General features: G+C 39.4%; 1 protein-coding gene across 1 annotated transcript; it reads right to left on the bottom strand.

The window, feature by feature from the left end:
* Positions 1-245: 245 nt before the first annotated feature.
* LOC117811034 (bifunctional 3'-phosphoadenosine 5'-phosphosulfate synthase 2-like) lies at positions 246-15604 on the bottom strand. The gene is given in 13 exon segments (XM_034681053.1): positions 246-1478; positions 2471-2579; positions 2582-2699; positions 2798-3066; positions 3905-4040; positions 4337-4542; positions 7370-7481; positions 8207-8320; positions 10554-10672; positions 10819-10957; positions 12118-12353; positions 12482-12596; positions 15330-15604. Coding segments are annotated over 13 exon segments (1842 nt in total). The 5' UTR covers positions 15357-15604; the 3' UTR covers positions 246-1336.
* Positions 15605-17696: the final 2092 nt, after the last annotated feature.

The following is a 17696-nucleotide window of genomic DNA, read 5'->3' as shown; positions in this document are numbered from 1 at the left end:
AATCAGTCCTTCAAGTTCAATTAACCATCTCTTAAGAGTAATTTGAGAGCATCTCATGATCTCATTAATCTGTTGGAGAAGATCTGGCTTGAAAAGCTAATCTAGATCCAAACAGTGATTTCTAGTGAGGTGTATTTTAAAGAAAATCTCCACCATTGGAAAAAAATAATATTACAGTCTTAAAATAAAACATCTTTAGGACTGTTGGTCATACAAAAAAACACAAACACAGTAGTATCTGAGAGTCATTTTAAATGCAGTACTTTTTACTGTTTAACCAGCAGATGGCAGCGTTGCACTTTTGGTTTTGCAGCCCCATAATGCTTCACTGCCCATTCAACTTCAACCTTCGCTCGATATGTGTGCACCTTGTACAGACAGAAGTTACTGCCAGGTATGTTGCACAACCAGCTGCACACAGATGCAATCAGGACTAACATATCTGTGAAGAAATTCAAATATGTAATACAAGTGCCTTTGTATCTTATCTTATGAATTATCTCAGTGTAGGGGGAACCAGTAATGCCCAATCACAAACCTGCCCATGTATCAGTGCACGGGACTACCCTTGTCCTCCTAAAACTGAAAGTCTTTATTAAATGAATGCACAAGCCCTCTTCACACAATCATACAATTCTCTGAGACATTCAGGCCAACACCAGTCAGAAGTGTTAACAGTCTCTGTTTAACAAAGGTGACATTTTTCAGAGTGAGGCTACTTTCACATTATTACACATTCATAACTATGTTATATTTCACAATCATATGAAACATGAACATGATGAATTAATCAACATCCATACATGTAAAAACAATGAGGCACAGTAGGTAGTGATATAACTTCAACTGACTCTTATTCAGCTCTTACAAATAACATGACAGACATAATTTCCATAAAATGGGATAAAAAAGTGTAATCGACATGTTTTCATGTAACAAATCCTTCAGATAATTACCTGTAAATATCAGAAATGTATTCATGTATTGGAATGTGCTCCTAAAAACTAAAATAAAAAAGGAATCTCAAGTCACTTTTAATTTATTAAAATACATAGCTTAAGTTAATATGTGTATAAACCTACAATGGATTCATAAATCACATTGTTTATAGAAATGTAAAAATTCAATTTCTTAACCTCGGTAAGAGACTTCATTTTGGTTTGGTGAAGATTTGTATAAAACACCTAGATTGACTCATTAATTGTTGAAAATCCATCACTCTAAATGTGTATATTTATATATGATTAAATTAAAGACTATCTAAAACCCCCTCTTAAGCTCTTCTCATCGTATTCTTGTATCGTATCTCTGTTGGCGGGCTAGCTGATTGCTATCATTACTTGTCCTTCTGAAGAGAGGTGTAGTACTCCACCAGCACCCTCCAGGCCTTTGGGGCCATGAATCCATCCGGAGGGTTCTCTGCACTCCGAGCCATGTTCCTCATCTTGGTTCCAGATATAAACTCAAACTCTGCATGTCTAAAAGGTGGGAGAACAGGAGAGTATATCAAACACAGGATATAAAAAAGCGAGATCCATAACTTATACTTTCAAGTTCCGGCCATATGCAGAGCCAACGGGACGACACAGGGAGACAAAGATGGTTCACATTGAAAGGATGTGCTGTTATTTGTGTAAGAATTTCAAAATAAGACTGAAAAAAAACGAAAATCAAATTGTCAACTGAGTAAAAGAACTGCTAACTACAAATTGCATGTATAGAAGTCAAACATTTCCTCGTTCCAGAGTGTTTTTTAGATGGTGATGAAACAAGCTGAAATTAATACCAATGTCTTTACATCAACTTTTAAGGCAAACAAGACCATCTGCAACAAGACTGACTATTTAAATATATGAATGTAAAATGCCTTTTACTGCTGCCACTGGGTCAGTGTCAGGCAGAGTGATGTACAGGAAACTGCACAAACAGCCTTTGTTCACATTATGTCTGCAATGATTTACAGTGAGTTATACAAATGACTGTTCAAAACACTTACAGGAGCACTACCACTGAATGTAAAGCAAAGGGGTTGTTGAAATCAACACAATGTGAAGGCTCCCTTCAGTGATTTTAATGTAAGGACATGCTGCCTTTCTTTCTTATATACAGTAAATGAAGAGTCTTTAGGTTTTGGACTATTGGATGGAGATAAAGAAGCAACTTGAAAACGTCACTTGGTTCCTGGGGAAAATAAATGTTATTACTTAGGTATGAAGGGATTCATTGTAAAATTAAATGTGTATTGCCCAGTCAAAAGGTACACCTAATTTAAGCAACATCTCTAATGATCTGCTACATGTTTTATTTTTTAAGCTTTGTTACATTTAGTTTAACACAAGATAACTGTTTCAGGAAGAAAGAAGAGATAGCAGATATCAGGACAGAATGGTGAAGTGGTTCACTTTCAGGTTCTCAGCTCTTTACTTGTTTGCATTTAAAAAACAAAAAAAGACAAACTGCAGACCCTCACCGCGCTTTGTCATAAAAATCCATAGCCCTCTTCGTCTTGTTGTAGGCAGCCACCCTGAATGGGATGATCTCAACAGAGGTGAGACCGGGTGCCATGGTGAGGACCTTGCCCCGTGGGTGGGTTCATACAGGTCCTGTTTGGTCTCTGGGTGAGGCATGCCAGCAGGGTCCCGGCCAACAATGTAGAAATTTGCTCCTGCAATCATCCTGGCTCTGCAGTGCCACTGAACCTGATGAGGAATTGGAAGACAGAAAAGTTCAAATGAAACCGCAAATGTCCAACAGATTGTGACCTGTGACTTCACAATAAACCAATATTACTCCTCACCTCTGTGGGTCCAGCATACATCATGGGTGAGGGGAAAATTGCCACAATGGTGTTGGTGGGGTCCAGGACGCCCTCTTCCAATACAGCAGCATGCTGCTTCATCCGCCAGTCCAGAGGCACGTCATCATCTTTGGTCCAGCCGCCAAGTGGGTGCAGCAGGAGGACTGGATTCTTGTAGCCTCGCTCGAGCAGACGCCGCTTGGTGTCTTGCATCAGCAGGGCATGGCCATTATGGACCGGGTTACGCAGCTGGAAAGCGAATATGGCATCTGAGAAAAACAACATGAAGGAGCATGTAATGAAGTGGACAAGCTGCAAGTATCTGAGGGAAAGCTGTGGTATAACATTATAATAACAGCAGTTTCACTGTCAACAAATCCCATTATGAGACTGAATCCTCAATGAATTGAGTATTGTCTGTTCAGACACACAATGTCACTTATTCATCTTTTTTCACAGAGCTCCACTGTTGTCCATAAACCATCAAAAACTTGTCAATAAAAGAAAGAAGTATTGTTAATTTTTGTGCAACAGTATTCAGCCCCTAATACTCACTAACATATCAAATCTGCAGCTGACATGTTCCCTCAACTTCACTATTTATTATATGCTAACTCATTATAGGATTAAGCTCTTTTTGGCTTTAGAAATATCTGTTTTTTGCTGGGGTTTTCCGGGCACAGACAGGAAGGGAAGTCATAAAGTATGTCGATCTTTTTATGGGGTTTGTTAACAGCAAGATAACATAATATATTCAGCTTAACACTTGAGGTGCACATCACAACATGCTTTCACCAGTATAGAAACTCAGGATGAGGACAGACTGTGTAAAAAGAAAATACTGCCTGGATTCATATTATACAGTTGTGTGGTGTACTCAATGATACCGTCTTCTACACAGCATTCACATCACAGTGAGTGAGATTAAACTTGGTGATCACGTCACAAACGTTGCCATGCAGATTTAGATTTACCATTTTTCAAATCTGCTCCTTTTGTCAAGTTCTTCTAAAAGACAGAGGGTGCAATGCTAAAAGACACTGCTATTGCTAATAAACTGGTGAAATTGTAATCTCAGTGTAAGTGTCTCAATAGCTTATTACGAACCTGCTTTCATGTCTTTGAACTTCTGCTTGAGCTCCTGTGGGGTGAGGCGGTACTGGTCAAGTCCATCGTTCCATTTGATTCGCTCCAGAACCTCCAGGTCACCGCCTACCAGCCAATCACCTCCCTCCATTACCATCTGTATAAACAGAGAATATAATTTCCCCTTTGTACTCTTCTCTCAAATATTTACCTGTGACAGCATTAGTTAATAACGTCCGGGTAAAATCCTTGTCTAAAAGTGGGTTGGATGGATTGATATTTGTTTAGAGCTTCATCTGGATTTTGTACCCACTTATTTGCAAAGACTAAGTACTATGCGGACGCAGTAAAAGTAAACAATGATGAATGTGGATCAAACTGTAATAATGTGATGGTGTTATTGACACTGAGGCTAGAACTGTGTGCTTTGAAATTGAAAGAAAGCTCTGTTACCTTAATGTAAGGGTGCTGTGGACAAGTGGTGCCCCACTGTCTGGCACAGCGCTCCTCCTTGCGGTGTTCATAGAACTCTGGATTCCTGAGGATAGCTACGCGCGTACCCTGATACTCCAGAGCCATGGCCGAACAGCCGTCCAGGCGCTGCTTAGTCTCGGTGCTGACAGGCAGGACGATGGGAACAGTCAAGTTGATAGCACCGCCTGAGTCAGAAGAGCAGGTAGTGGTATCAACGAGTGAACTAAAGCAGACATCATGTTCAAAGTTTCAAACATAAAACATAAAGAACGTCGAGCACTTTTCACTTATCACAACCAGTTCATCTGTTTTGACAGCAGCACGCTTAACAGTGAGGCTTTCTTGTGCAGCTGCAGGGTGTACAGGGTAAGATTTTTCAGTGGTGCAGTTGATTTTTAAATTCAGGTTTGTTGCCACTGAGAGTGAACTAGATAGCAAGAAAGAAGATGTGTCAAAGAAATGAAAAGAGATTAATGAATAGTTGAAATAGTCAGCTGAAAATGATGGACAAATGTTTTTTACAGTTAGCTAAACACAATGAAAAGTACAGGAACATTCAGCTTGATGTAAAAGGACCAGAATTTGAACATTTAGCTAAAAATTACAAATTCACTTGATGAACAGTAAGCTAAAAGTGATGGATTGATATTTAAAACAATTATATAAAAGTAATATACTTCTTCTTTTTTTAGCTATTAAATAGTTTGCTAAAATAAGGGTCAAAATGTTTTAAAATGAAGCTGTTAGTAACAGACAAATAGTTCAAACACTAAGCTGAACATAAGGAATAAATAGCTGAAATGTCCAGCTTCTGACACTTTAAGTCCTTGGTGTAAAACTGCAAACTACCTGATCTACTATCTAATCTATCTAATACTGTAATATCTACTTCTTATGTGCAGATAACAGTTTTAAAAAGTACCCAGTATAAATGAGTTGATAAATGTGAGTGTGGGGGTACAGCAGGGGAAAAGGTTGGAAACTGAACCAGTGTGTAAATTCATAAATACAACTTAACAAAGATGTAAATTCAGTTGAAAGAACCTAATATAGCTCTGAGGCATCCAGTGCAGCTCCGGTTTTCAAACTATGTTGAGCTGAGGGGATTTACTGCTGTTGCTGTAAAATGAAATGTTACAAATAAAGGGAACAGATACTTTTTTAGTACCTGAACACTGAATAAAAAAAACCCCAGCATGGTTAAGCAAACATTTCAAAGGCAAAAGTTCATTTTAGTCGGATTTGAGTTCTTGTTTTTCAAAATTCAGATAAAAACAAATATAATGGACAAAATTCTGAAGACAATTTTTAGAGGCAGTGGCTGAATCAGAGGAGAAAAGCTCTCAGGTCAACATTTCAGTGGCGTCTTACCAGTCGGTCTGGATACAGGATGTTTTGGTGGTTTGGTAGAGCTGCATCAATTTTCTTATGTGTGTTAGTTTAATGAGACAAAAACAAGAGAAGCATTTTGTCTTACAATTTCCTACACCACTGTACTCCTCCACAGAAGCTTGTTCAAACATTTCAATGAAATAACCTGAATTAAAAAATAATTTGACTTTCAAATATGAATAAATGCCATTGATCCCTGGAATGCACTTCTTTTACAGCTTCCTTTCAGTCCGTCAGTCACTCAGTCCAGTCAAATGTGTTGCTCATTGTGAAGACTTGATGTTGAAAGTGAAAAAAAAAGCTGTCGCTGTCAGTCGTCTGGTCTGACACACGCCCCCTCGCAGCCGTTTCAGGCATTAAAACGTACAATATGGAAATTGTCAGTCTTATTGTTAATGGTCTTTAAGATGCATCTGTATTAATTTCAATCTGTTTCACAACCAGTTGAGTCAAACGATGACATGAGAGGACTTGAATGGTATTGATTCCCATGCAAACCCAAGAAAACCGCTAAGTAGGGGTGCAACGGATCAAAAAACTCACGGTTCCGATCGGATCACGGTTTTGAGTCACGGATCGGATCATTTTTCGGATCAGCAAAATAAAAATAAAAAAAGAAGACAAGACAAATAACTTTAACTTTGTCCTCCATTTATTTTGTAAAACCCTTGTAAACTTTTGCCCATTAAATAAAAACAAGATTCAACTCAAAATGTACTGCTTGTGCAAAGCACCCTATCTGTGGGCCCAGTCCTGCCTCATTCACTGCATTTCATGGCATGGCAAGTGAAGGAGCAGAGGAACTTCAAAAGTTTCACTCCATTCTTCTTTCATTTGCTGATTTTCACCGTCCACTTTTCTTTGAGCTGCAAACTGTGAACACACCGTTTTCGTGCATTATAGGGTCCTACAGCTGGCAAAGTGCCAATATGCGAACCGCTCCAGAAACGAAAGTGAAAGTTAAAAATTGCACTCGCAGCTGTGGACTCTAAGTGACCCAGTAACAGGCTGTCTGCGTATCTGACATGGAGACAAGTCCCGGTAAACACACGGTGACCCGACCAAAACACAGAGTGAAGGAGTAACAGTTCGGGGGCCACAAATAGGCGGCCGGGTGCGGCCCGCGGGCCGTGTATTGACGGCCTCTGGTCTAGTGGGTGCGCAACGGAGTTTCATAACGTGGCTCAAGCACATTCAGCATTCACTGGATTTCACAGGGAAACCAAAATGCTCCCATACATGTGACTTACAAGATGCAGGAGGTTTTTCAAGTCCCTCTGCTCCTTCACTTGCCATGATTACCGCTGCACTTGACGAGTGAGTGTGGATTGAACATGCGGTCATCACGTGAACACGCGCAACTTTTCTCATCAACCGATCCGCGGACCACGTCCGTGCCGAACCGTGGAGAGGCATCCGTACGGATCACGGATCAACGATGATCCGTTGCACCACTAAGTATTTGGTGCACCCCTCTTCTGTCTGTGTGTGATTGGGGTCTGGATTGGGTATTTCCTGTCTTTGAAGAATCATATAAACATCTGTAATATTGTGCCTTTTAGGACAGGGTACATGTAGCTGGTTGTAAGAACAACAAATATGGTTCTGGCTTTCTCTTACCATCGAGGAGGTTTCCAAAGTGTAAGACCTGAAGGAACTCCCTCTCTCTCATGAAGCCTTTCAGCGGACTGGCCCAGCCCTCGGCCAAAACCTGCACCCACTGTAGATCCAACTATAGACAAAGAATGATCAGAATTAAATAAAGGAGATATTTCCACAGCAAGATCTACCTGCACTGATGGTATCTAAGTGTTGATGCACTTGCCAACAAGTCTGTTAATGCAGGAATTGATGAACACTGCTTTCTTTTGAACCTCTATATTGGCTCTAACCTCTTGACCCCCCCCTCATTACCTTGAGACTTTAGTTTCAAAGTATATAAGGTCTCATTGTTCTGTTAAGATGAGACAGACATATTTTCTGATGTATTCATGATCAGTATTAGATGTCTTGCCATTGAGAAGTGGCCTGATCAGTGGATTAAGAGTACACTGGATGTGTTATGTATTCTTGGCTTTCACCAATCATGAGACTGTCAGCTGAAACTCAGAGTCATGAGTTTATCTTGAACTTGACCGATTGACCAGGTTCAGAGTTAAACTTGACTACAATGTATTATTTTACTGGAGGCATCAGAGAGCTTTTTTTCCTCATTCAGTAAGAAAAGAAGTGTGTTAGAAACCTTCATTTAGCTCCAGGGATCAGAGCTGAACGCTCCGTAGGTTTTTATGTCTTTATTAGTACCAGGGGAAGTCAGAGCAGACCATTAGTACACAGGGAACAGTGGAGAATGTTTATGGGCTCATCATGAGCAGCTCCCAGCCACCTCCAGTACTGACCCCCTTGTCCGTCTGCTGGGTGATAAAAAGAAGTCTATATACTGGAGCGGTGGGTTACCTTGGTGATGCTGATGGTGGGAAGCGTGTTTGCGTCAGCCAAAGCGAGATTCAGCTTGTTCTCTGGAACAAAGAGCTCATTCACCTCCTCCATGATCTCGCCTGGTACAATATCCTACATAGAAGGAAGAAAGGAAGGGGGATATTAATGCTACTGTTGGATCAGGTTGGTAAAACAGGACTGCAACTGAAGAATATTTTCACTGTTGATCCATTATAAATTTCAGAATGTATTAACCGTGAGCTCTATCCAATGTTAATTTTGAAATGACTAATGTACAAGCAATAAATCAAAACTCAAACATATTTTATGTGGTGTTATTTATGACAAAAAAAACAGCAAATCTTTACATTTGACAAGATTGCACTTAAGAAAAAATGACAAAAAATATTAATACTTTTTCTTAAATTGTTGCTTTTGACAAATCACATCAAAATCACTTATTTTTGTATTGTGTTGTGTTGGTCTTGATGCTGTCAATACTTGTATTTTACATTTTTAGTTACTTCTTTATCTTTTTCATGCAAAATTTAGTAAGAAGGATCAGAAATTATCAATATACTTTCTTTAAGAACTACAATTAAAGAACTCATAATTAACAATAAATGTGTGTCATTGTGAAAATGTATCTTTAGCTCTAAAGCCGTTTTATTTTCCTGAAATATTGCTTGCCTCAGATTACAAACGCATATTTGGATACATCCCAAATACTGCTAATACCATCACCATAATCAAATATATATTTAAGTGCTTCACCTTCTACTTTAAGATATGATGAAATATAGATTCAGAGTGTCATGGTGGGACAAATCAAAAGATCTGCTTGTATTTATACTTTCTTTCTCCCTCCCTAGGCGCTCTTTGTTTTTATTACATCAGGTTGCTTTTTTAGTTTTTGCATGTAATAGTGTTCTTTTAGTCAGAATGCTGTCATCACTAGCCAACTCCCACAAACAAAACTTTTCTCTCAATAAACTGAGATCATGTCTACTTTTGCAGAAGGGTGGAGACACAAACAGGCCAACGAGCACCCGGATCTGTCCTTGTTACTCATTTGTACCTTCATAATGTTTAAAGCTCCAGTAAGGAGGTTTCAACTGCATGATACAGGCAAAAATTAACAGTGTTGCCTTTTTATGAGCTTCAAACAAAGAACAGACCATCAATGACAAGACTGACAATTTCTATACCGCAGTTTTAAATGCCAAACCACTGTGAGAGGGCTTTTTTTTGCTTTTAACCACAACATATCTTCACAGTGAGTGTACATTTCACTGCTAGAAGGAAGCAGTCCTTCGCACATGTACAGGACACAGTCAGCTAAGATGTACCAGGTATCACTTTGTACACAGGAGGCAACAAAATTAACACAAACGGAAAGTTCCGGGAGCTTTAAGCATAGATGACATTGGATTTAAGCAGATGACAAAAGGTTTGGTCTCTTTACTCTCATTGTTCCTGGTGAAGTTCTAAATAAATCTACAGTGTCACAGTGATCCAGGCTGATGTACAGCCAGTTACAGTAAAGAATGACACACCTGCCTTTGGGCGTTTATTTGGCAATGCACACACTGGAGCAGAAGGCAAACTAAAGGGAGGCTTTTCTACGCACTCATGGTGCTGACACAGAATTATTTAAGTTTATATTATAATTATCATTCATAACAAGCTAGCTGAATGTTAGGATTACAAAAAACTGAGCTGTTATACATTTTCATACTTAGATATCATCAGTCAACCTAGAACAGAGTGCAGGAAAACACCCTTTTTTCCTCAGCTGTGACAGGTGATCCAAGACAAGAGGAGGACTTAGATGTATGTTGCTCTTTTGTTTCCTCAGTGGACAAACCTTAATGATTATGTCACTAATATTTTCTTTGAAATGTTGTCAATCATTATTTTCCCTCACAGGGATTAGTAGCGTCACTCGGCTTGCTGCAACCAAACACCATCCAATAATCACCATGGTGTTCTTTATCTCTGGCTAGCTGTCACTAACCCCTCTTCATGCATGGGGAAGTTTTCATAGGTAAACTGGAAAATCCAGGACTGACTAAGAACACCACGATCTCCTTCTATTGTCAATCTAAAATAAATGTTTGGTTTTTGGTAAGCAGCGAGCACAGCCCATATCATATTTAATGTGCTTCATGACTTGAGCTGCTTGTTTGAATAGGGATCTATAGGCAGGGTAATAGGTATTAGGATTTGTCATTCATGATGGATGATGATGTCTTTTGTGAGGTACAGCACATGCAGTGCAGCAGCGTCACTCTGGCATAGAAAACTAGACACATTTCTGAGGGTTAGTAAAAAAACAAACAGGATTCTGGTCTGTTTCACCCACCCGTTCCCTGAGCAGCTCCAACACTTGGTGGAGGCATTCATTCACTGTGAGTTCTCCAGTTTTCAGCACAAGATCTGGAACCTCAGGCCGCTCATAGTCTGAGTCAATCCCAGTGAAACCTAGCAACGAATGTGAAAGCATAACAAGAGTAAAGCCATGAGTTGTATAAAGGGTTTACGGATATGATTAATAGAGTGACAGACTGCAGAAAAAAAAGAGAGAGTTTTGGCAGAAAGTTTACTGAGCTGAACATTGCCACACAGACCTTTGATCTCTCCTGCACGAGCCTTCTTGTAAAGTCCTTTTACATCCCTGCTCTCACACACCTCAAGAGGAGCGTGGATGAACACCTCGAAAAATGGCAGCCCGGCATTTGCATGGATCTTTCTTGCCTCCTCACGATCCTATGGAAGAGAATAGCACATATATTTCATTTAAACATGAAGTATCTGACATAAAACAAGTGTCTGACATTAGGGCTGGGCGATAAGGCCTAGGAATAAAATCCCCGATTTTTTTTACAAAAAACTCAATTTAAGATTTTAATCGATTTTGTGTTTTCTCCTGAAAATAGTAATAAAAGCAGTATAACTTTCAGCTAGATGTCTAGATTGAAACAAAACAGTACAACTTAAAGAGACTGAATTTTCCATCTCACGAAAATAAGCATTTCTTTGACTGTGACATTAAGCTCCATGAACCAAAACTACTTAAAAAAAGTAAAAATAAAAGTTCCTCCTCTGTAAAAAGTGTGCCTTTCTAGAATTAACCTCCTTGAAAACTAAATTATTTATGCTATTCCTGAAAAAAGATTGATTTCCTCATTGGGATAGATGTAGTGCAAATATATCTTTCATCAAACTTCACATTTTTGCAGATAAATAAAAAGTGTCTCCTATATCCCTGAAGATATATACAAATAAAGTAAACTGCATCACATGTAAGCAGATGTACAGGACATAATCTGTGTGGTTTCTATCTTCAGTTTCAACTTTCTTTTTTCCTTAAATATTTATATATACAGTGGAGTAGGTCATGGAGAAAATCTAGATTTTCTTTTTTTTTTTAAATCGCCTGAAACCAAAAATGCGAATTAATCAATTAAATCAATTTATCGTACAGCCCTATCTGACATAAAACAAGTCAAGGAGAAATCTATGTTGTCTCAGACTCTCAAGGACATTTAGATAGAAACCCCCTTCCTGTTTTGTGACTTACAGGGATAAGTTTTGCAACCTTTAGATTAGCAGAGCTGATGGAAAAAACAATAAAAGACCTGATGTTAAGGTAAGTTTGGGCTCTGTAGTAGGCTATGACACTGGCTCTCAGACCTATAAAGGGTATCGGTCAACAGCATTTGTCAGCAGATTTGCAGAGCAGTTCTCCCGTGCTTGTTCGATACTTGTGTTGTTTTCTTGTAATAAATGTATTACTATGCAAGCAAGCCAGTGTCACGAAGATTCCCTCTGCATCTACACATCACCGGCGGTCAAGATACGAAAAACACAAAAAATGTAAAGATATATGCTGTATATGCTGCCAAAAACTGTTGTTACTTCCCAACCTTGGAGAAAGGAGAGATGAAACTGGTGACGCACACCAGCCCGGCATCCGCAAACAGTCTAGCCACCTCAGCGATGCGACGAATATTTTCCTCACGGTCCTGTGCGGAGAAACCCAGATTCTTGTTCATGCCGTGGCGAATGTTGTCTCCATCCAACGAGTAGCAGGGGATAGCATGGGACACGAGATACTCTTCCAGGGCGAAACTGATGGTCGTCTTACCAGCCCCGGACAAACCTTGTGAAAAATGTGAGAAGACATTCAGAGTTGAACAAGGTACTGGGTCTGAACGAGTCTGTATAAGATCCAGACTACATGCAGGGGCAGCCAGTTGGTTGAGATCATGAAAGACTGTGTGGATTTACCTGTGAGCCAGATAGTGCAGCCCCTGAAGCCTCCCCTGGTGCCCACCACCTGCCCTCTCTTGCTCCGGCTGACATGGTGGGCCTGGTACACTACATTAGTCGACCTGTTGAGATCCTTAAAATAGAAGAAGACAGGCTCAGGATGAGGAACAATAATGAATACTTATACTAGAGACAGCCAATATACTGAGCTTTATCTGCATGTCGCTTCACTTCATACAGTTAATGTAAGTAACAGCATAGCAGATTTTCCATCCCCTGTTCAAAGCGACTATGTGGACCAAGCTGTGACTAAATGGGGCTGTATTGACTCTTGCAGGGGAGGGGTAAAAAGGGGGAGGGTGGCATGGAGGAAGGGAGAGGACTGACCGGACAATGTGTCCAGTGTGCTGCCTGCAGCCCAGCGATGATGTGGCAGTGATCGTGCCCACACGTTCGCCCTCTGCATCCACTCTTCCTTCTTCCCCACACCCATCCCATGACACCACTTTTTGCATACTCACACTAGCATCTGTAAGCTGAGTCTCTCACACAGCCTGTTATAACAGATGTCATTGACGCATCACACAAAAAGTGTATTTCAGTTAAAAATGTTAAAGATATGTTCATTAAAGTTACACTTTATGGTTGTTTTTTCAAGTGAAGGGTTTTTAAAGTTGCTGATAATGAAAAATAAAGATCATATCAAAAATACAAGGTCTTATCAAAGGTACTATTAACAGGTAGCTGGTCTAAAAAAAAAGTGGTCCCAAAAGATATGGAAGTCCAACATTCAGGGTGAAAATGCACTGCCATCAGTTGTATTATCATAGACTGTATAATACAGATTATTAGGCAGCATTGTACCACCAGCAGTACGTCAAAATCACCCACTGCTGAAAAAATAAGTCACATGTCCAGTTTATGACCACAATACTCCCCATATGATATGAGCCTCCACTTTGTGCACACACACACTCAATGTGGGAAAAGCAGCACTATTCTTCCAAAAGTCAGACACTTTCTCTCCTTCCATGACAGACTCACACTGCCAGCACATTACTCCTTATCCCCTCTTCCTTCCCTGCGCTGCGATGGGAACATGATGTCTCTTTCGAGTCAGTGTGCTGTCAGGATTACAGATACATGTAGGAAATAAACACATTTTTACTGCCTCGCTTCACATTAATAACCTTTTGAAAAAGCACTTTTAACAGTAAGACACATGGCATATACTTTATTCTTAAACCTTGAGTGTCTTGTCTTGTCTTTTTCTAAATCAGTTTACATCTGAAGGGGAAAAAGAGAAAAAAGTAAGGGCAATTTGTCGATCGCCTTACATCACACTATGTATTTAAGATTATTTTGAGGTACTGATTATTTTCATTATGGTAAGAAACATGTGAAAATAATCCATATTGGTCAAGTCAAGAATACAAATCCCCAAAAATATGTAACAAACAGTTATAAACAAAAAGACAAAAGTGTCTAATTCTTTCTTCAAAGAAGCTTGACTCAGCATGTTTCCTCAGAAGTGACAGGTTTAGTCATCAGAACAGATGTAGTTCTGCTGTTACTAACGTCCCCTGTCTGCTGTAGTGCACACCTGGAGTGTTAACAAAATGCAGCTGAATGAGACAGAAACACATGGCAGGTTTCTGCATGAAAAACACAGTATAAGCTTACACTTTGTGGTATTTCCCCTGATGTCTCGCTATTTTCATTCTTAGGATAACTGGTCTCAAGGTTATAGCAGCATTCCTGGGCAGCATCAGCCTGTCGTTTTCACAGTGGCTCCTTTCTCCCCCCCTTTCAAGTCACCCTCCGTTATGAATGGGCCAAATTGACATGGAAACGTTACTACAACAACCGGCCTATTCAGAGTCAAGGCTGTAACCATCACACCTGGAGGGAACTGGCTTTTACGCCCCTGAGCTTTGGAACTCTCTGCCTCTGGACATTAAGAGGGCGAGCTCTCTGGGTGTTTTTAAAAGTAAACCTAAGATTTATCTTTTTAATCTAGCTTTTAATTTAGAGTCATTTATTTTTAGCCCTGGACTGCATTATTATTTTTATTATTATTTGAATCATTATTATTTGAATCATTATTATTTGAATCAGTGCTTTAACACACACACACACACACACACACACACACACACACACACACACACACACACACATATATATATATCTTATTTAATTATTTATTTATCTATTTATTTCATGTATTCATCTGACCGTGTTAACACTAACTTATTTTTAACTTTTCTTTCCACTATTACGTATTTTATTAATTTTACTGTATTGATTATATGTTTAAGTATTTTATTTATAATTATGCTTTTTATCATTTTACCATTGCTGTTGTTTGTTATTCTGTGAAGCACTTTGGGCTGCATGTTTTTAGATTAGATTAGATTCAATTTATTGTCATTTAGCATGTCACAGGTACAAGCAATGAAATATAGATAGCATCTAACCAGAAGTGCTTAGATGCACATGCTTTTTATGTGTGAAAGGTGCTATATAAATAAAGTTAAGTAGAGTAAGGCAAGTGAAAAGTCATGTGTAGAAAAGTAACAATGTAGGGTTACTTTGCAGTGAAAAGTCATCCTTGCCATCTACTTTCACTGCTTGTCTGTGCCTAAAAAAGACCATCAACTTGGGGAACATAGTGAGGTTATAACTGTGTATTAACATATCTGACACACACTTGGGAGGAGTTTTAACGCTTCGTCTCGGGCGCTGGCAGATTACTGACACTTCGCTGCACTTTACACAAACATTTAAGGCTTAAATCTGATGACAGCTTGAGTTTGCATGCAGAGGTTGCTCTCTCCTCCCCGTTATCTCCATATCTACTTACCGTGCAAAGCTTTTTCACTCCAGACATTTTCCCACGAGTGTATAACACCGCCGACCGACTGCTGAACACCGGACTGGTCCACTTCACACACACGCACACACACACGGGCTCGGGAGGATGAAGGAGTCTGCCGCCGGTCGCTCGAGTTGTAACCTCCAAACTTTTTGGCTGCGGCTCTCGAAGAAGAAGACGAGGGGGTTTTAAAAAGGGACTTCCAAGACACGTAGCATTCCGCTGGCCCAGCCTCCAGCCCTCCTCCTTCGACGTCCAGAAATCTGCATAATTTGCCGTTTACCAGCCAATACTCAAGCATAACGACACAACGGGGCCGTACATTAAAACCGGCAGCGTCTGGCCGGAGTTTGGACATGATGTTCATCACAATACTGTTACATTAGAAGAACTTTATTCAAGTATTAGTTAGATGGTGGAGAAGTTTCTGCTCGACTTGTTTCAGAGGGACCGTCAAAATCAGATCAGTAACGGGGAAGTTAACCAAAGTCATTTAAGCCATCTTAACTTTCTCGAGAAAAATGGCAGAAAGTTAAGGATTAACTCTTTCCTGGTTGGTCATATGCACATTAATGTTACTCAGCTGAATCGATGAAGTCGCAATAAAAGCACCCAAGCTTTTACTGTATGATACATGTGCACAGAGAGTCTTGATAAACCCCCTAAGTCTGAATGTACTCCATGTAATGAGAGACGCTTCTGTTAACAAGTTGTTTCATATAGACAGTGGTGGACAGTAACAAAGTAACTTGAGTACTGTGCTTAAGTGAATGTTTTGAGTATCTGTGCTTTACTTGAGTATTATGTTTTGAGGAAACTTATTACTTTTACTCCACTTCATTCAGAATACAATTATTTAACTTTTGACTCCACTACATTTCTATTAATGCTCTAGTTACTCACTACTTTTGCTCTGACGTCAGCTCATGAATTTCCTTCTCTTTTCTGAAATCTGATCCCTAAGTCAGTAAAATGTCTTTGTGTAGTTCTGTTTGTCTCAGTGGTTTAGTCGTACCTGTATATCGTGCGTCTCCACAGTTGAACGTGGAGCAAACACAGAGCAAATTTCACACAGATCAGGCAGGTCATTTAGAGGTGGTAATGATGTCTATAATTTGTCCACCTGAGCACCCATGGTCATATCTTCAGCCTGTGTTAGAGGTTTTTGAAATGAAGAATGATACGTATCTTTTGAAATGTTCTCCCTGTTTCCCACTCTGCACAAACATACAAACATTCACTGTCCAACCTGAGAAAGTGTGTTGAGCCATAACATTTGTTTAATTCCAGATGAACATTTCAAACTAAGTTGTCTGTGCTTGGAGTAAGTCAGTTGCTGTTTTTATTCCATGGTGTAATTTTTAGAGATTTCAAGTTATGGTTTCTAGATAAACATAATGTAACAGAATGTACTCCTATGTTTTCTTGACTGCACTCATGCTTTGTGAAAATACAATGTTTGACATTTTTCAAGAAGTATTTTAAATACTTACGTATTTTTAAAAGCAAGTACTCCAGGATTTTAACTCAAGTAATAAACTGACAGAGTAACTTTCACTTGTATTGGAGTAATATTTGACCTGGAGGATCTATACTTTGACTTAAGTAAAGAAGCGGTGTACTTTGTCCACCACTGCAATTAAAGCACCCAAGATTTTACTGTATGACAAATGTGTACAGAGTCTCTTGATAAACCCCCAAAGTTTGAATGTACTCCATGTAATGAGAGAAGCTTCTGTTAAAAAGTTGTTTCATAGAGGTGACCGGGGCGGATCGAGGAACAAAACTGTATTAAACATGAACGACAGCATTGCTAGGGGAATTCCAAATGTCTGTAGGGTCCTGAAAAGTGTCCTCTTGGACAGGGGCATGCCCCCTGAAAAGATATCTCAGTGGGCCCCATTACCACAGCCAACCCTACAAAATATAACATTGCTGCTATAATACTGATTTATTTGCATTAAACAAAAATATATGCTTAAAACTATCCTGGTTAACTGACTCAAATCTAACAGAGTTCCCACTCTTTTCCAGAGATCATTTTCCAGGACATTTCCAGGACATTTTCATTGATGATCAAGCTGGTATGACCGTCTAAATTTAGTTCCTAATTTAGTTCCTGCATAGTCTAATATGTTCCTCTCAGTGTAAGTCTACATTGAAAGACATGTAGTCTATGGCTATCAATGAAATCATCTCTTACATACTTAAAAATTATGGCAAATTGATAATAGCATAATGCAACCACAGATGTACAGCAACCAAGTAACAATGATGGGCAACTCTCATCTCAGCTTTCTCTTTTCTCAAAAAATATAAAATGAGCTAAGAAAAAAACAAAAGAGCCAGCAAAGG

The sequence above is a fragment of the Notolabrus celidotus genome, chromosome 4 (genome assembly GCF_009762535.1).
Source record: "Notolabrus celidotus isolate fNotCel1 chromosome 4, fNotCel1.pri, whole genome shotgun sequence".
Lineage (NCBI taxonomy): Eukaryota > Metazoa > Chordata > Actinopteri > Labriformes > Labridae > Notolabrus > Notolabrus celidotus.
The sequence above is the reverse complement of the archived record's forward strand: the minus strand, read 5'-3'. Positions and strand labels throughout refer to the sequence as shown.